This window comes from Temnothorax nylanderi, unplaced genomic scaffold (assembly GCF_030848795.1).
Source record: "Temnothorax nylanderi isolate EJ_2023f unplaced genomic scaffold, tnyl_v1.0 TNYL_tig0305_pilon, whole genome shotgun sequence".
Lineage (NCBI taxonomy): Eukaryota > Metazoa > Arthropoda > Insecta > Hymenoptera > Formicidae > Temnothorax > Temnothorax nylanderi.
The window spans coordinates 18,300-35,310 of record NW_027249367.1 but is presented as its reverse complement, the minus strand read 5'-3'; the positions used below and the strand labels follow the sequence as shown (position 1 = coordinate 35,310).

Genomic DNA, 17,011 nt, shown 5'->3' with positions numbered 1-17,011 from the left:
CGTTATCATAATATGTAACTAACTGCACTATATTAATGCAATTTGATATAAGAAAAAGAAAGCCTTGAGCCTCGAGAGATTCTATTGATGCTGTCGAGCAGGGCTGCGTTCGAAAACGTCACCCGAGTGCACACGAGTATACTCCCTTCTCTTTCTATCTCAGCGAGTTAGAAGGAGAAGAGAGTATACCCGTGTGTACCCGGGTGACGTTTCCGAACGCAGCCCAAGCAATACAGAAAAATAATAATGGCGCGAGCGTTATCATAATGATAATTAATACATCATTGGTTGGTTCAGTTGGTTGTCTTCAAGTCCCCACTCAGTTCGAGTGTCATAAATGTATATACATATCGTCAGCATTTTCACGCAGTTTTCTCAACGGTGAGATCTCATCCACGAGTTCATCTTCTTCGATTTTTTCGATAATCGAGATTATTTTCCGCATATAATAAACGCGAATTCCATTAATTTTCTTACAAGTAATATAAAATTCTCATGTCCAGTGTTCCCCTTTCGGCAGTGAGCGGAGTGTAAATCGCTGTTCCTCGGAAATATTCTCAATATCAATTGATAAGAAGATTAAGAAGCAGAATGTTCCTGGCGCGCTGCACATTTGTTTCGCGGTTGCTCGCGAATTGCGCCGGCAAAATCGGCGCGTGCCGCGCATCGAGCTATTACAAGATCGACGAGAACGTCTTCGGGCTGAGCGACGAACAGCGAGAGGTTAGTAACCAGTCGCGTGATGACGTTGGATCGTGCCAACGCGAGTCGATGGCTTTATCGCCGATAGTGGAGTCTCGACCGGTCACATTAGACGCGGTAGGATCCGATGTCGCGGGGGCTCTCGCGCCAGTGCGTCCGTCACTGTGCGCCGTACGCAATCACGGCGATGGAGGCTCGTCAAAACGAATTTGCCAACCATATAACGCACGCGCGTAAACATTTGAGCAATATATGTTGCATCATTCTTATCTGCAAAATGCGTTTTAACGCGCGGCAGGATCGAATTAAGAGACGTGGTAGCTAATCGATTTATCGCTTTTCCGTAAGATTTTAAAGAAGAATATTAAATTGATTAGCTATAACACATATCACTATTACTACGTTTACGCGAGCGTTACTTCTATAGTAACTTACGATAATTTCTCCGCGTAAACGGGGCTTTGTGGTAACTTACGATAATTCATTCCGTGTAAACGAGTGAATTATCGTAATTAAGTTACTACAGAAGTAACGCTCGCGTAAACGTAGTATATGTCTCTCTGACAAAGGGTTTGTTTTCTATTGCTGAACTGGCTGCACTAGTTTAGCAATAGAAAACAGACCTAAGATACTATTAACTTAACTGTACGTAAGTACATTATTCGCGTGGGGTATAAAAGCTATAGTTATATTATACTCTAATTTCAGAAGTTTATAATAGGATACTAAATTCGCCGAATAAAGTTTTTTTTATCGATCAAATGCTGCACAAATGTAAAAGATATTATACGAACATTATCGATCTTTATTTAATTGTAAATCGATCATTAAAGAGAACAGTGAAAATTGAGATATAACTTTAGTGTAGTCTAGAGTATAACTTTAGTGTGTAGTCTTTTAAACGATTCCGAATGCGATTTCGTTTACCAATAAATTGCTCTATCACGTCACAATTTTAAAGTTGTGATTAAAGTTGCAGAAAAATGACAATTTTAGAGTAGGTACTCTGCAGTTTGTCTGATGGGACGTAGGGGTTCCGTAAGGTACCCTGCGCGACATTAAGATAAGAGAGATTGATTGAGGTAGTGTGTAGGGGGAGTCCGGGAGACTTGACCATAGAGGAGCCAAGAGCGCCGTTGTCAAGCCGCGACATACGTGTCATCCGCCACTACTATGGGTGCATTCGGGGAGACGCTATTAACGCTATAAACGCAAACGCTATGAACTTCGTTCGAGGAGCCAATAGCGCGATAGCGATAGCGCGCTTTCCGAACGCAGCCTAAGTGCCAATAGCATTTCGTGCCTCACCTCGAAAATAATAGCGAAAATAGCGCGAGTGATGACGTCACGCTGCCTTTACAGTGACGTCATCATCGTATATCACAGCGCCACAAAGCGTCTCCTCGAACAGTTTTGGACGATAATTGTGCTAATAGCGTGCTCCCCGAATGCACCCCGTGTGTAGAACAAGGATAGAATAAGCAAATAGCGCTAATAGCGCGCTCCCTGAACGCAGCCTATGTCACGTGACAACATGGCGCTCGGCAGCGCGTTTCGGCTGTGAATGAGACAAACGTGTTTTAACGTGCTCGGATTGAGCTCTTTGTTCAAAAAGCTCAATGAAAACATTAGAAATGTGATTTTAAGTCCAAATTTGTAAGTTCTTAATAAACTAAAGTCTAAATAATGTTTTTATTATTTTTTTCCATGAGTTTATAGGATATGGTCAAATCTCCCTACACGGTAGGTCATGTCTCCCACCCTTTGGGGAGAGATGAACCAAATCTCGTTTTTTTTTTAAATTTAATATAACATTTACGTTTATAAACGTATTGAAATTATTAAATCCACAAATTGTAGCCATATAATAAAGCTTTACTTTGACATAAAAAAAATCTATAATAGATTAATTACACTAAATTTTATGGACCTTTAAGTAAAACGTGGTTCAACTCTCCCGGACTCCCCCTATGTATAACACTCGGTGTCGTCATTATCATGTGTTTGGGGACAGCTTTTAGCGTCAACCGTTTTTTTTTGGAAGCACGGATTGACATCTCTTATCACTGATGTCAACAGGTGCTCGCGAAAAACCCTCTCCAACTCCCGGAACTTTCCTTTAAATCATCCGCAGTCATACATACATTTTTTTTTAAAAAGGTGGGTATTTTGGATTTTTTCTAATAAATAAAATCGATGACATTCCAAGAATATATTTAGATTTCTTGAATATATAATATATAGAGTTTAATGAAATTTTAATAAGCCATTATTCTGGATTTTACTCGAACTAGAGTAAGTGGTTTACTTCTAGACTTTCTCACTTTTCTTACGATTCCTAGATGTTTCTTCAGATCGTTCTTCACTTGATCCAGTTGACGCGCGCAGTAATTGTGCAAAAACTTTTTTAACCTTTAATTGGCATTTAACACAAATAAAATATGTAACGCATTTAAAAATGTGTAGTAAACTTAAAAGTAATGGACGAGAATATCATAGCAGGCTATATTTGTTCTACTTTTAATTTCAATTCTTCTTTTCCTCTCGATTTTTCCATAACTTTGCAAATCGGAACCATTCCGCAGATATTTTATCCAGCTCTTCTTCTGTCACAACGTGACGTCCCAAAACGACTTCTGTAAAGAAAGACAAAATCCTTTCAATTGTGTCGATTATGCAATATATTAAATAAAAAAGAAATATGGATGAATATACCTTTCATTACTATAATCACCAATAATTTTTATACGGGAAATTATATATGAAATAGGGGTAGAAAAGACTGAAAAATATAATAGAGTTAGAAAAATTGCTAATAAATAAAGAATGAGAAAAATTGTCAATTTTGATAGAGCTGACTCTCTATCAATTCTCTCTCTCAGACAATGTCAAATTTTTATTTAAATTAAAAGTTTCTTTTGATTTTTTTAATGGATAAAGTATCATTAAAGGAAGGTTGGTATTGAATTTGGTGAGGAGATCGGTGAAGAGGCTTCTGATTTTTGTCTTAAAAAAATCTCCGTGATTGCTCTAATTTCCGCAAATATTGAGCTATTAATCGTTTTTTAATCTTATATAGAGTATCGTTAAAGGAAGATTGGTATTGAATTTGGCGAGGGTCGGTGAAGGGATTACCGATTTCTGCTTTAAAAGTGTATAAGTTATGCATGTAATCTTATATAGAGCACCATTAAAGGAAGGTTAGTAAAAAAAAGTGTGCAAATTAGAAACTTGCGTTTCCTCATCATTAAATCAGATCGCTACCATCATGGTACCATTGCTCCTGTTCAGAGCCAGCTTGTTTTTAAATTACAGCAACATAATTATTAACATAAAATAGTATAGCTTCCTTATAGAGGAAGTTTTATGAGCGAAATAAAATGATGAGGAAGCAATGTGCAAGTTTCTGATCCATTAGATCTATTTCCTTCGATGTTTCTTCCAAATTAGAAATTTGCACATTGCTTCCTCATCATTTTATTTTGCTCATAAAGCTTCCTCTATGAGGAAGTCATACTATTTTATGATAATAATTATGTTGCTGTAATTTAAAAACAAGCTGGCTCTGAAGAGGAGCAATGGTAGCGATCTGTAATGATAAGGAAGCAATAATATGCAATAATGTGCAAGTTTCTAATTTTTACACTTTTTTTTACTTTGTAGTTCACTATACGCAATCGATTTTATAGTGATAAATATGAGAGAAGTGAATGTTCTTTAATGGCAATATTATACTCCTTCTAAATAACATATTTTTTATATCTTTAATAAAATATGACAAAGATATTGAATTTTTAAAAACGTATTTGTACGTGAAATTACATTATCAATTTGTATAATGTTTACAGTAAAAAGAAAAGAACTTTACCGTCAATTCTCTCCGGCATATTTAATACAGTATCATTTTCTGTGCTCCTGTTCATATTCAACGCCTCTTCAGAACCACTATTTTCACTTTCAGATGCTGATATATTTTAGAATGTTTTCTAAATAATTCACAGCCAGTTTTCTGCATCACTGAAATTCAAATTAAAAAAGATATGTGTATGTTTTAGGATTAAAGTACAAAAAAGAAAATAAAAACTCAACGTTTCTAGCATCGTTTTGATTATTATTTGTTACAAATTTAACAATAATTATTGGTATTATTTTGGGAGTTCTATATTTTTGCAGACCACGCCGGAAGAGCTTTATCTATGTTCTGTTCGTTAAAATCGTCTTCAGATTGTTCTTCGTTAATAAATGCATTTACTTTTTTTCTATCATAAACTTTCAACCTATTCTTACAACTGGACCTACAATTTTTTTCATCATTGTTCCTTTCTTTATCTTCATCTGCATCTGAGTGATTGAAGCGAATAGATTTCTTTTTACGTTGCCCTTTACTTACAGTTCTTAATGTTCTCTATCTTGATGACCTTATACTTCAAACTTTGGATACCGCACTTTCGATGAGTTATTTGATTTCAACAACACTTCTCGGTTCTTGCTGTAGGTTTTATATATTAGGACTATTGATCTCAACAGGAAGCAGTTGTGAATGTTGCACTCGATCTCTGTCACTGGATATGACGATTTCTGTAAAACCTTGACAATGACTGACGCTGCAAAAACTATCCGTATTATAAATACCATGATGATAATGACTAGAACTCGGATTTTTTATATGCAGATTGATAAAAAAGAGCAATTAATCATTAAGATTACATGTTATTTATAATGTGCAACATATAATTTATATCTATGTTGCACACGGCCCGATCTCTATCGCCGGATATGACAATTTTCGCAAAACCTTGAAAATGGCTCTGCTGCAAAAACTATCATGATAATGATGATGACATTGATGACATTGAGTGTTACACACTACCACAGTTTCTTTTATCACTCGATGTGACGTCGCAGAGTACCCCACGAAACCCCTCCGCTTCTGAAAAGCCGCAGAGATTTTCCTCTCACCCCCCCCTCCCGCTTACTAGAAATATCGGCTCCTCCCGTTTTTCTCCCTATGCCCACCACTTGTAGGATTCCCCCTTTCATCCCTCTCGCCGAACACTTCTGAGTTACGGAAAACATTTTATTACTCTCGTCCTTGTGCTTGAAAACTTTTTTTTGTTGAACAGTGTAAATATCGATACGCTTCCATTTATTCCTTAATATATAGTTACAATTAAAAAATAGAAAAACGTGCGGAATACCATCAATTAGCTCTGTGATAATGATTATAAGTTACTATGATTATACTGCTAAATATTATTATTTTATATATTATATTAATTTAATTGTTAATTATCATTACACTACGTGTTCCTAAACCATAAATAGACATATTAAGAGTTAACTAAAAAATGATATATATTAACGCAATTGTGATTTAAACCAGTCAAAAAATAAATGGATGGTTCAATCGATGGTTTTTGTCAGTCGTTTTACGGAGACGATTTCAAGCATTTGACGCATGCTCGTGACTTTATCGCCACAGTCCGTCATAGTATTTTGAATATGTAGTGAACAGCTGATAATAGGCACGTGCACTATCTTTTGACATTGTATTTGCGTATTGTATTGATATGGCTCAATTATTTTTGATACATTATGATATGCATTAATATCAATCTCCCACTCTTCATGTCAATTTTCTTTTTACGGGAAACCACTATATGTTAGTACTTGTTGAGCTGTCGAGGCAACAAACTCTCCTAGATCAACAATCCAAATTATTTTATCATTAATTTACACGCGAATCGCATATTCAAAGAAAATGTCCCACGACTCTCACGTCGAAGATTCTCAAAGATGGCTCGACCAGGTGATGGCGAGGATCATCGAGATTCTTGGATTGGACGTTGACAAAGCTCGATACGAAATCTCCAAATCTATCAACTTTATAATGACAACCATGTATTACGTACGTCTGCAGTTTAAGAATAAAGCAAACGATCAGAACGAGGAATTGTCTATGGTGCTAAAGAGACCCATGAAGATGAAGAACTTCATCCACATAAGTCGCATCGATCTTCAATTTGACAACGAGATTCTGTTCTATCGAACGTACGTCCAACCGAACGAGAGGCATTTTTACGCAAGATGTTACTACGCCGAAAAACGGTCGCCCACCGATTTTGTGATCGCGCTGGAGAACGTTAACGAACGAGGATATCATTCTTGCTCATACCCGCACAACGCTCCTTTCGAGTACACGTTGGCGGTGATGCGCGAGTTAGGACGATTTCACGGTAAAGGGTACGTCATGAAGGAACTGCAGCGGGTAAAGTTCTTCGACGTCGTGGCGCGACTGCAAGAGTCTAGATACGTGAAAGGAAACGTGTTCGAAGTTAATTTCAATGTTAAGGCGACGCGATCGCTGGAATATCTCCGCAGACAAGGCCACGATGCAGCTTTTTGCGACAGGATGGAAGCCTTCCTTACGAACGCGTTTGACGAAATGATGAAGATAATAAAGCCGCTTGAACCTCTGGCCACGATGTGCCACGGCGACTTTCTATTGAGCAACATTCTCTTTAAGGCGGATGAGGGTGGACAATATCGCGCGATGCTGATCGATTTCGCGCTTATTAGATATTCGACGCCCGTCGTCGATCTCTCCACGTATCTATGCAACTGTTGCTCGAATGAAGAGATACGAGAGAAATTTTTCGACATCATGCGGGCTTATCACGACGCGCTGATGGAGTATTTGCTGGACGCTGGCGTTCAAGACATTGAGAAATATTCATATAACGCTCTGTTGGACGAGTTTAGGAGGGGCGCTCTCTTCGGTTTTATAGTCGCATCCCATTTTTTACCGGCAATGTTGGGATATCTCAAATCAGAAACGATAGTACAAGACACAATTAGTCTAGGCTTTTTGAGAAGTGCAAACAAGCAAAAATATGTCGGCGGAGACGAAGTATGTAAAATACTTGCTGATATATTGCTGCATCTGAGAGATCTTGGCTGCTTGAAACATATTTTATAATGTGAGATAATTCACATAAAATGCATATAAGATACAATTTATATCGATTAGTAACTATGAAGTATATATGTCGAAAGATTTTTAAGTGATCAGGTGATCAGGTAATATAGATTCGTAATTATATTAAAAGCAAAGGATTTATTTTATAAATATTGTTGTCTCTCTCTCGTTGTCATTTCTATACGAGAAATAGTAGTTAAATTATCATACAAAGACCGAATTGCAGGTGTAATTAGAGGCGAAATATATTGAATCACGTTCGACTTTATAGTGTCTCGTGCGATATATTACGGATAAAATTGTCTATCATAGTTAAAAACTTTGATATTGCAATAATATTCAATTCAAAGGAAGTAATGCAAACGCGTATAACCAACAAAAACATAAACAATAAATGTACATCTTATTTTAATAATAATTAAAATTTACATAAAAATATCTTGATATAGCAGATTTATATCCGTTTATATAAACTTTCCTTTGCCTCATTAACGCCTTTGTAAAATTTTAAAGCTTAAGCTAGACACCTGGACAGTCATTTACACATATGTGTCTAAAAAAAAGTCTTAAAGCATCTTTACGACGTCTTTTAGACATGTGTGCTGTCTACACTATTAAATTCGTAGTGTCAAATTATACTCAATTTGAATCATTTTTAACAATTCCTATAGGTCGCCACTGCTCTTACTCAATATGTCGTTAATTTAACTAAATTAACCAATCGAGTCAAAGTAATACTGTTTTGTGTTAAAGTAATAAATCTCGACATACATGGTAGTTAAAAATAACAAAATGTTATTTAACACACAAGGTATTGGTTTAAATTTCATCTTTTTAACAGTGTAGACAGTATTTTACAAGCGACTTAAATATTCTTATGTATGCGCTAACAATGGTTAATAAATATTTTACTTTTAAAATTTGCCTTTTCTACATGTTGTACTTTTAATACTTATCAGTGCTCGTTTGAGAATAATTTATATTGTTGATGCAAGAATGTGATATTTACAGCAGATTTTACAGCAGAATTTTACATTACTTTTGCATTAGAAATGTACTTTATACATAATCGATCATGATAATAGTTGTAAAGTTACAATAGTAACGTAGACTTATTATTTGTTACCTACAGCTAGTGATCTTGCGTTCGATAAAACTATAATTTTTTGCAAGTTTCTTTGATAACAAAACTGGAATTGTGTAACGATCATTTCTTTCTTACAGAAGAAACAAAAGATATTTTACGAAAAATATCAAGTAACATGAAACCTAATACTATATATAGGTATAAATAGTATGTCAATTATAAGACATTAATATGTCATAGAAGATTTTATCAATAGCTTCCAGACTATTAATAAAATACTATAAATATTGACAAGTATTGGAAATTATCAAAAATGAATAAAAAATTATTCAAAAACGATATTAACCCTTAGCTGGCACTGTGGGGTATTAAACGCCCCAGTCTAGTTCAACTTTAATTTAAGCCCCCCTACAGCACGAAAATGGTACTAAAAAATGGAAGAGTTAAAATATAACAGTTATGAATTTTTGAGTGAAAACAGTCATTTTTGCGTTTTCTTTTACGTCTTCCAATTTTTTTCATACTTAATATTCAACAGACCAGCGCGCGCGATAACATCGTGCACGACGCGCGATATCCAATGAGCGTGCAGCGATGAATAGAAAAGCTGTACGTTCTGCCGAAGCCCATAGAGGCAACTAAAAGTCACTAAAATTCCCCATGCAGATGTGTGTGCAGTGTGTGTGTGTGTGTGTGTGAATGTCATTGGACTCATTGGTTAATCAATTTCCTCTGTAACGCAGTCGATAGCCAATAAGAGAACATATAAATGTAATATATCGTTTTTTCGCTTTTTTTAATTAACACAACGATTAATGATAAATATAGTCTTTATTATAATAGCATCTCAAAGTTTATATTTATAAGGCAGTTTTTTTCTTATTAAAATATAATAAAATGTAATAAATAACGATAACAAATATATCAAATTTTTAATATTTGTTACTTTAGCGAGCTTTTGATATTTTATCGTGTCTCTTTCGCACGAAAAAGCTGAAAATTGACACGTAATTATTAATAGCAATTATTAGCAATCTGTTGTTCTTTCTTCAGCTTCGTTCGCTCGTTTTCAATTTCGCACAAAAGGAGCTGGCGCCCAAGGCCGCTGAGATCGATAAGAAAAATAATTTCGACGAATTGAGGGTAAGTGTTCTATGCATCGTGAAAAACGATCTTAGTGCAAAAAAGAAATTCAAGGAAATCGCGAACTGCAATGAACTGAATTCGATTTTGCGTCCCAATTTCGACGTTCTAATCGACAATCCTATTTAAAAAACAAATTATACGGATACAGACATTTTGGAGGGAGTTGGGTAAACTAGGCCTTTTGGGTCCAACGGTGAAGCCGGAGTATGGTGGCACAGGAGGCACGTATCTCGATCATATAGTTATCATGGAGGAAATAAGCAGAGCATCGGCTGCTATCGGGCTCAGTTATGGTGCACATTCGAATCTCTGCGTCAATCAGATCCACCGAAACGGCACGGAGGAACAGAAGCGCAAGTACTTGCCTAAGGTAACTCGCCCCGAACGTTACATCTCTCAGAGAATCTTAAATTATAATTTAAATTGTAAATGTAAATTTATGATGCATATCTACAGTTATATAAATTATAAATAGAAGCTTTCTGAATTCATGTCAGACACACAGGCCTAACATTAAATCTTTGAAGTCTTGTATTAAAAAGAATATACATATATAATATTTCAGTAAATAAATATTCCGGTGAATAAATTCGAATAAATTGTAATTACAATTATAAAAGTAGATTGGGTATTTCTAATTATATGAATTAGCTTTCTCACGAAGATAAAAAAGCGCCTTTGATGTCTCCATCGATGGAATTGCACTCATGTCGCTTGTGCAATCATCGATTATATAAATAAATTATTCGTATTATACGAGACATCCTATAGCTGTGCAGTGGCGAACACATGGGCGCGTTGGCGATGTCGGAGGCGGGTTCCGGGTCCGACGTCGCCTCCATGAAGCTGCGGGCCGAGAGGAAGGGTGACCACTACGTGTTGAACGGCAACAAGTTCTGGATCACCAATGGCCCGGACGCGGACACGCTGGTCGTCTACGCGAGAACGGATCCGAACGCGGATAAACCGCAGCACGGTATCACCGCCTTTATCGTCGAGCGCGGCACGGAAGGCTTCAGCACGGCGCAAAAGCTGGACAAGCTTGGAATGCGCGGCTCGAATACGGGTGAACTGATTTTCGAGGACTGCAAAGTGCCAGGTAAGTCCGGCGCTTGAAGAAACCTGGAAGAGACAAAGATCTTACTATCAAGATTAAGAGATATGTATATGAAAAGAAATATAAGAGAGTAGGAAATTTAAGAAATTTTAAACATTTTATTAAGTCTATTAACTTTATCAATCGATTGAAATCAATTATTATCCTTTCGTTTCTTATATAAAAGTTCCTTGTCTAAAAAAATTGTTAATTTCTGTTATAGCCGCGAACGTTTTAGGAGAAGTTAACAAAGGTATTTATGTGCTCTTCAGCGGACTGGATTTGGAACGATTAGTATTATCCAGTGGACCCGTGGGGTAAGTTCTCAGGAAAACAATGAATGATATAACATAAAATTGCACTTGAGGTTCTATAGTTTTTCCGCGTTGTTTTTTGCGCGTTAAAGGAGGTTTTATCAAGATTGTCAGATGCATCTTTTACGATCAATGAAATAAAAATTATATTTCTTGAAAATCCATTATGTTGCGTATTATATATATATATAATTTTTACATTTTGACGTGTATTACAGTGCGACAGAAACTTCAATATTAAAAACTTATTTTCGTCAGATTATCGACAAATAAATGTTTAGGTTTTATTCACAAATGAGCGTGTCTATATTTCACTGTGTGCGATTTGAACGTAAATTTTAGAATTTTGCAAGCTTGTTGCGACATCGCCTTTGAGTACGCGCATTCGAGAAAGCAATTCGGCGAATATCTCGCGCAATTCCAGTTAATACAGGTAAAACAAGACTCCAACTCTCTGTTTATTTGAAAAATTTTTACGATCTCCAATTGATGTCGTCCAATTCTAATCACGTTTCAGGGGAAGATAGCTGATATGTACACGGCTCTGAGCGCGAGCAGGAGCTACTTGTACTCTGTCGCGAGGTCCTGCGACGCCGGTCACATAAATCGCAAGGATTGCGCCGCGGTGCTCCTCTTCTCCGCCGAGAACGCAATGAAAGCAGCGTCGGACGCAATACAGATACTTGGTAAATCTATTATCGACATAGTATAGTACTTAATAGTATAGTACTTGTAAATTATTTATAAAAGAACAGACGTAGTGGATATATAAGATCGAACTTACTGATGGAGAAATTTTTAGACGTTTAGCGATATTTATTTAAGGATAATCTCTCGACAGGTGGCAACGGGTACATCAATGATTACGCGACGGGAAGATTGCTGCGAGATGCGAAGATCTACGAGATCGGTGCGGGCAGCAATGAGATACGACGTATAGTCATCAGCCGAGCGATCACCGAAGAATATCTATAAAACAACGAGCTCTTCGTAGTATATATCATACATGAATGCCCATAAGAACATTCTTTCAAATGGTAAAATAGACTCTGTTTATCTATCTCTCATTTCTATTAAAAATGAATTATTATTATTTTTTTATTAGTATAATTAGTTTATTATTTTATTATATTGTTTTGAGTCTTTATTGCACTTGATAGGAGTAAGCGAGAGGTTTTATACATTAAATATGTTTTATACGCGAAAGGAACGCTGTTGTCTTTAGTTCCCACGAACTCCCGGATGTACCAAACTAATTCCGATGGTCCCTCCTTTTTCTCTCTCTCTTTTTGAGTTCGCCCTGCAATGCGTAATTAACCGGTGATTCATTATCGTCGACCGCCAATGCCGGGCATATCGCATATTGGCGATATGCGTTAATGATCGTATAAATTAAGGTAAAGTGAGTCATTAGAGCGATTGACTAACCTTTCGCGCTATAGGTTGCTAATTTAAGTCCTACACGCGTTCTCTTTCTCCCTCGAATACACAATTAAATTAGAATTAAACATTATGCGATTTATTTTGATCGATATTATTACCTCTTTATTGCATCAAACATTATTTTGATAAGAAAAATGAATATAAATATAAATTACAAATATAAATTAAATTTAAATATTGATAGAATTGATTAACTATTAAACTTATCTAAAATTTATTTACATCGTGCATATAAAAAATATCAGATAATACAAAACACAAAACACCCGCATGGAATATTCATTGGAATATATTGTTATTAAATCGTTTGAATATTTCTCATTAATTATATTGAGAAAATCGATAGAGAACTATTCTGTTCAATTTTACTCGCTCTACCTATCAACGAGAAGTGATACAGTTATTACCAAACATCCTATGATATGAATATCATAAATAATGTAAATATTTAAAAAGATAAATACATTTTAATATAAAATAATTGTAATATAATTTTGCTTTCAAAATTTTAAGAATGTGTAAAGTCAAATTCGAATAACCATATTCAGTATTCGTATTGTAACGAAAAACCCAAGGATATTATGTGACAAGAAAAAGCGACACGCGTGTGAGAGAGGAGAGAGTGAGATTTCTTGCAAACCGAGACTAGTATTATATCGACTATTGACATTCTGTGTTTATTATGAAATCCGTTACCCACGACATTGTTAGTCTGTGGTGACCTACCGAAGGAGTAAGATCGCAACAATCGAGAGCATATTACCAACGTTCATATTTCAATTCGCAATAATCACAAATATATAAATTATAGCCGAAAATTATTTCGTAACAGTACTTTTTTTTATCAGTAACCATATATATATTCACTATTTTGAGTGCTATACCTAGACTACAGACTGTGAGAAGTGTGCAGCATACTATCCGACAATGCTGTGAGATACGAAATTTAAGGTAAGTTAAATAACTGAGAGGAAAGAAACGAACTCTTTGAAACTCAACATTTTTGCAACAATGTAACAAACGCAACTGACACAATATAAAATATTACTAAAGTTGGAAATGACAAGTGTCATTTGAATAAGTGTACACAATATATATATATATATATATATATATATATACATGTTTCAATTCTTAATGTAACTATTTTTCATGTAATAATTCCATCTGGCAATTTTCTTAATCATTGTCTCAAGGTACTCAGGCAATTTATTTATAGGATAATTGCCATGAACAAAGAAGTGCGGGCTTCGTCTCGCTAACAGTCTTAACGCTCTCCAACCAAAGTTACCGTCGTTCACCTTCCTGTAAGTACAAAATTATCGCATTATTATTAATAACTATCATGAGGAATGATGCGTGTCTTTATAAGAGAGCAGTCGATATAATTGGCGGATCCCGATCTTTGTCCTATGTATTATTTCGGTTTATAAGGGGGTTGATTTTTTTGGGAAATTGAAGGTTGTGAATAAAGGAGAAGGAGAATGAGATGGTTACATAATTTATGAGATGAATTACAATCCGTTTTCCAGGAACAATAGACTAATACATTAATAATCACAACGAAAGATTTCACAAACAATAACGCTTACTTATACTTATCATCGACCATCGCAGCAGGATCCAATTCCATTATAGCATCTTCAAAATACGTTTCTAAGGATGGAAGAAAATCTCTATCCTTAGATTTGCATGCTTCGAGATTATTTGGACATAAATTCCATAATTTAGTGAGTTCTGGGCTATTAAAAAATAATAAAATTTAATTATTCGATCTTATACGTAAATATTAATTATTTTTTTCATTTGTAAAAGATATTTACTTTCCCATATGATATTTTCCAACCGCTTGCGCGTCCCTAATTACATCACCGATACGTCGTCTCGGTCTCCTCGGTTTTCGTGGCTCCTCGTCAGTAACATCCGATGCCGGTCGTTTAAACGGTGGGCAACCTTCATTTTTCCATGCATTCCAATGCTCCTCGCGTTTCAAGATGTTCTTCACGGTCTCCGCAAACGTGGGGCCATCGGGCGGTGTTTCGGTCAGTAGAGTATAAACTTGGTCAGTAGTGGTCTTCACCCATTCCACTTGATCCGGCTTGAGTTCGTGTGTCTCACTTAAAAGTAACAAACATCATAGTGATTCGATAACGTACACATCACGAGACATTTAATTTAAGGAAAGCAGACCTTGTCTCATAGCCACTGGCAAGGAAGCTTTGAAAAACAAACATTTTTATAACTATTCAGAGGCGTGTCACTAATTGCCGAATAATTTGTTAATTCAAAGGTATGAGGCTTGTGAACTAGTAGAAGTGCAGCGAAAACAAACAGGCCTATGGTTTAAAGAAAATTAAAACTCACAGCTGAAAACACCTTCCAGTGCATTTTATTATAACACTGATTCGGATTTCTGAAGAAGTCTTGTAGAGCCCAAAACTTTCTGTACAAATTATAATCAATTGGTATCTTGTTTTCTGACTTGTCGTCGTCCTTCGTTATCTGCTCCAAGTTGTATTCTTCTGCTTTTTCCAAGCCAAATTCCGTGTGATTTTCCAGATTGAATTCGCTAACGATATTCAAGTCGGATCTCTCGGAGAAAGGAAAGAACTTTGCGAGAAACAGTAGAATTCTGCCACAAAATACCGTTTGTTGCTAACGCGACAATCTCCTCAGTAAGTCATTGCACATTCTCAACAAGTTATTCTTGCAGGCAGTGAAAAACAGATCTTCCTTCCACACGGTGACGTTGTTCTCCACGAAGGTAAACAACTGTTCGCATCTGTCCAGCATCATCGAGTCGAAGATATCGCCCAGTAGCATCACTGGCATACTCGCCGTCGCGAGATCCTTCTTGCATAGCTCTATACAGAACGTGATGTACAATTCGAGGGAGCGCACGTTGCCCGAAGCGTTTTCCGTCAGTACGACCAGCAACGAGTCTCGCAGCGCCTGATCGATCGCCACTTTTCTGTCGCTGTCATTCGCACAACGTTCGACGCACTTCTTTTGAAACAACGAGACGTCCGACAGCTTGAAATGCTGCTGCAGATAATCCTAAAGGAGAAATAAGATGCCTTGTAAATGCAGTTCCAAGCAAGAATTCATGAATAAAGTTAATGCTTATTTACTCCAAACGTTATACTTACGCTATAGTCCTTCCTCAACACTTCGAACATCGCCATGATTTTCTATAGCCGTGTTATCACAGGTTCTATTATTTTTATTGAAAATTATTTTCGGCTATCCGGTTTAGGCATTTTCGTCTTTCTTTTAAGGATCTGTGACAGCAGGGAGGTTAAGTTACGAGTTCCGGGCACGATTCTTGTGCCACAGTTCGTACTACATAGGCACGTTCATTTTCCAACTGTCGATAAAACACTATTCTGGTGTAATAAAAAAATTATTAGATTTTTATAGTTAACATCTATATTTAAAAAAGAGTATGAAAAACATATATATTAAGAGTGATATTCTTGTTTCTAGTTTACTTTCCAATATATTAGTATAAGAAGCTAACTTTTGCTTAACTTTTTGTTTAAAAGGGAGAAATGTCTTAAAAAGAGAGAAATTGATATCGATATTAAATAATTAAGAATCATTCTGTATGTGACGCGTGATGTGTTCAATCGAGCTATAACATTTTTCATGTATGAAATTACATTATTCCTACTTCATAATGATATTAAAGTTGATATTAAAATTATTATTTCTGCGAAAAGATTTTATTTTAAATGTTACAAAAGTTTTGTTTATTCTCTGGGAAAAATGTTGGTTTGTTACTTACAATTGAATATAAGACTGAGAACAAGAATATTCTTATCTGCGAGAGAAATGTATTATCTAATTGAATTTATCTTTATATTAATTCTTTATAATGATACCGAATGTGAAATTAAATAATTAATGAGTAAAATTGTCTAAGAAATGAATGACATGTGTCGTTGCTGTGGAATATTTAAAGAACTTATTTGTTGGATGTAATAAAAAATATTTGTTGAATGTAATGTACCTATTATGAATTTGACTGTACATGAGACAATACATGAAAATGCATGAGAAAATCATATTTTTATTCATGCTATCTGTTAACACATTACATCATCATCGAGAAAATATAACACATACATCATTTGCTGAAGTGCATTTATAAAACTAATATGGAACTAATATAACGTACTAATATGCTATATATAATCTTTGTTGCATACAGCCATTTGGATAGCTACAAATTAGCTAATATA

General features: G+C 35.6%; 2 protein-coding genes and 1 pseudogene across 2 annotated transcripts; 2 read left to right on the top strand and 1 right to left on the bottom strand.

The window, feature by feature from the left end:
- Nucleotides 1-242: 242 nt before the first annotated feature.
- LOC139780908 (isovaleryl-CoA dehydrogenase, mitochondrial-like) lies at nucleotides 243-12,530 on the top strand. The gene is made up of 9 exons (XM_071719654.1): nucleotides 243-381; nucleotides 504-723; nucleotides 9,822-9,911; nucleotides 10,063-10,284; nucleotides 10,686-11,013; nucleotides 11,234-11,327; nucleotides 11,667-11,757; nucleotides 11,842-12,010; nucleotides 12,166-12,530. Exons 2-9 carry the CDS (start codon nucleotides 592-594, stop codon nucleotides 12,297-12,299), a joined length of 1,260 nt encoding a protein of 419 aa, XP_071575755.1. The 5' UTR covers nucleotides 243-381; nucleotides 504-591; the 3' UTR covers nucleotides 12,300-12,530.
- LOC139780909 (uncharacterized) lies at nucleotides 4,243-9,107 on the top strand. The gene has a single exon (XM_071719655.1). It carries the CDS (start codon nucleotides 6,464-6,466, stop codon nucleotides 7,679-7,681), a length of 1,218 nt encoding a protein of 405 aa, XP_071575756.1. The 5' UTR covers nucleotides 4,243-6,463; the 3' UTR covers nucleotides 7,682-9,107.
- LOC139780913 (THO complex subunit 1-like) lies at nucleotides 9,581-16,174 on the bottom strand (annotated as a pseudogene).
- Between the last annotated feature and the right edge of the window lie 837 nt (nucleotides 16,175-17,011).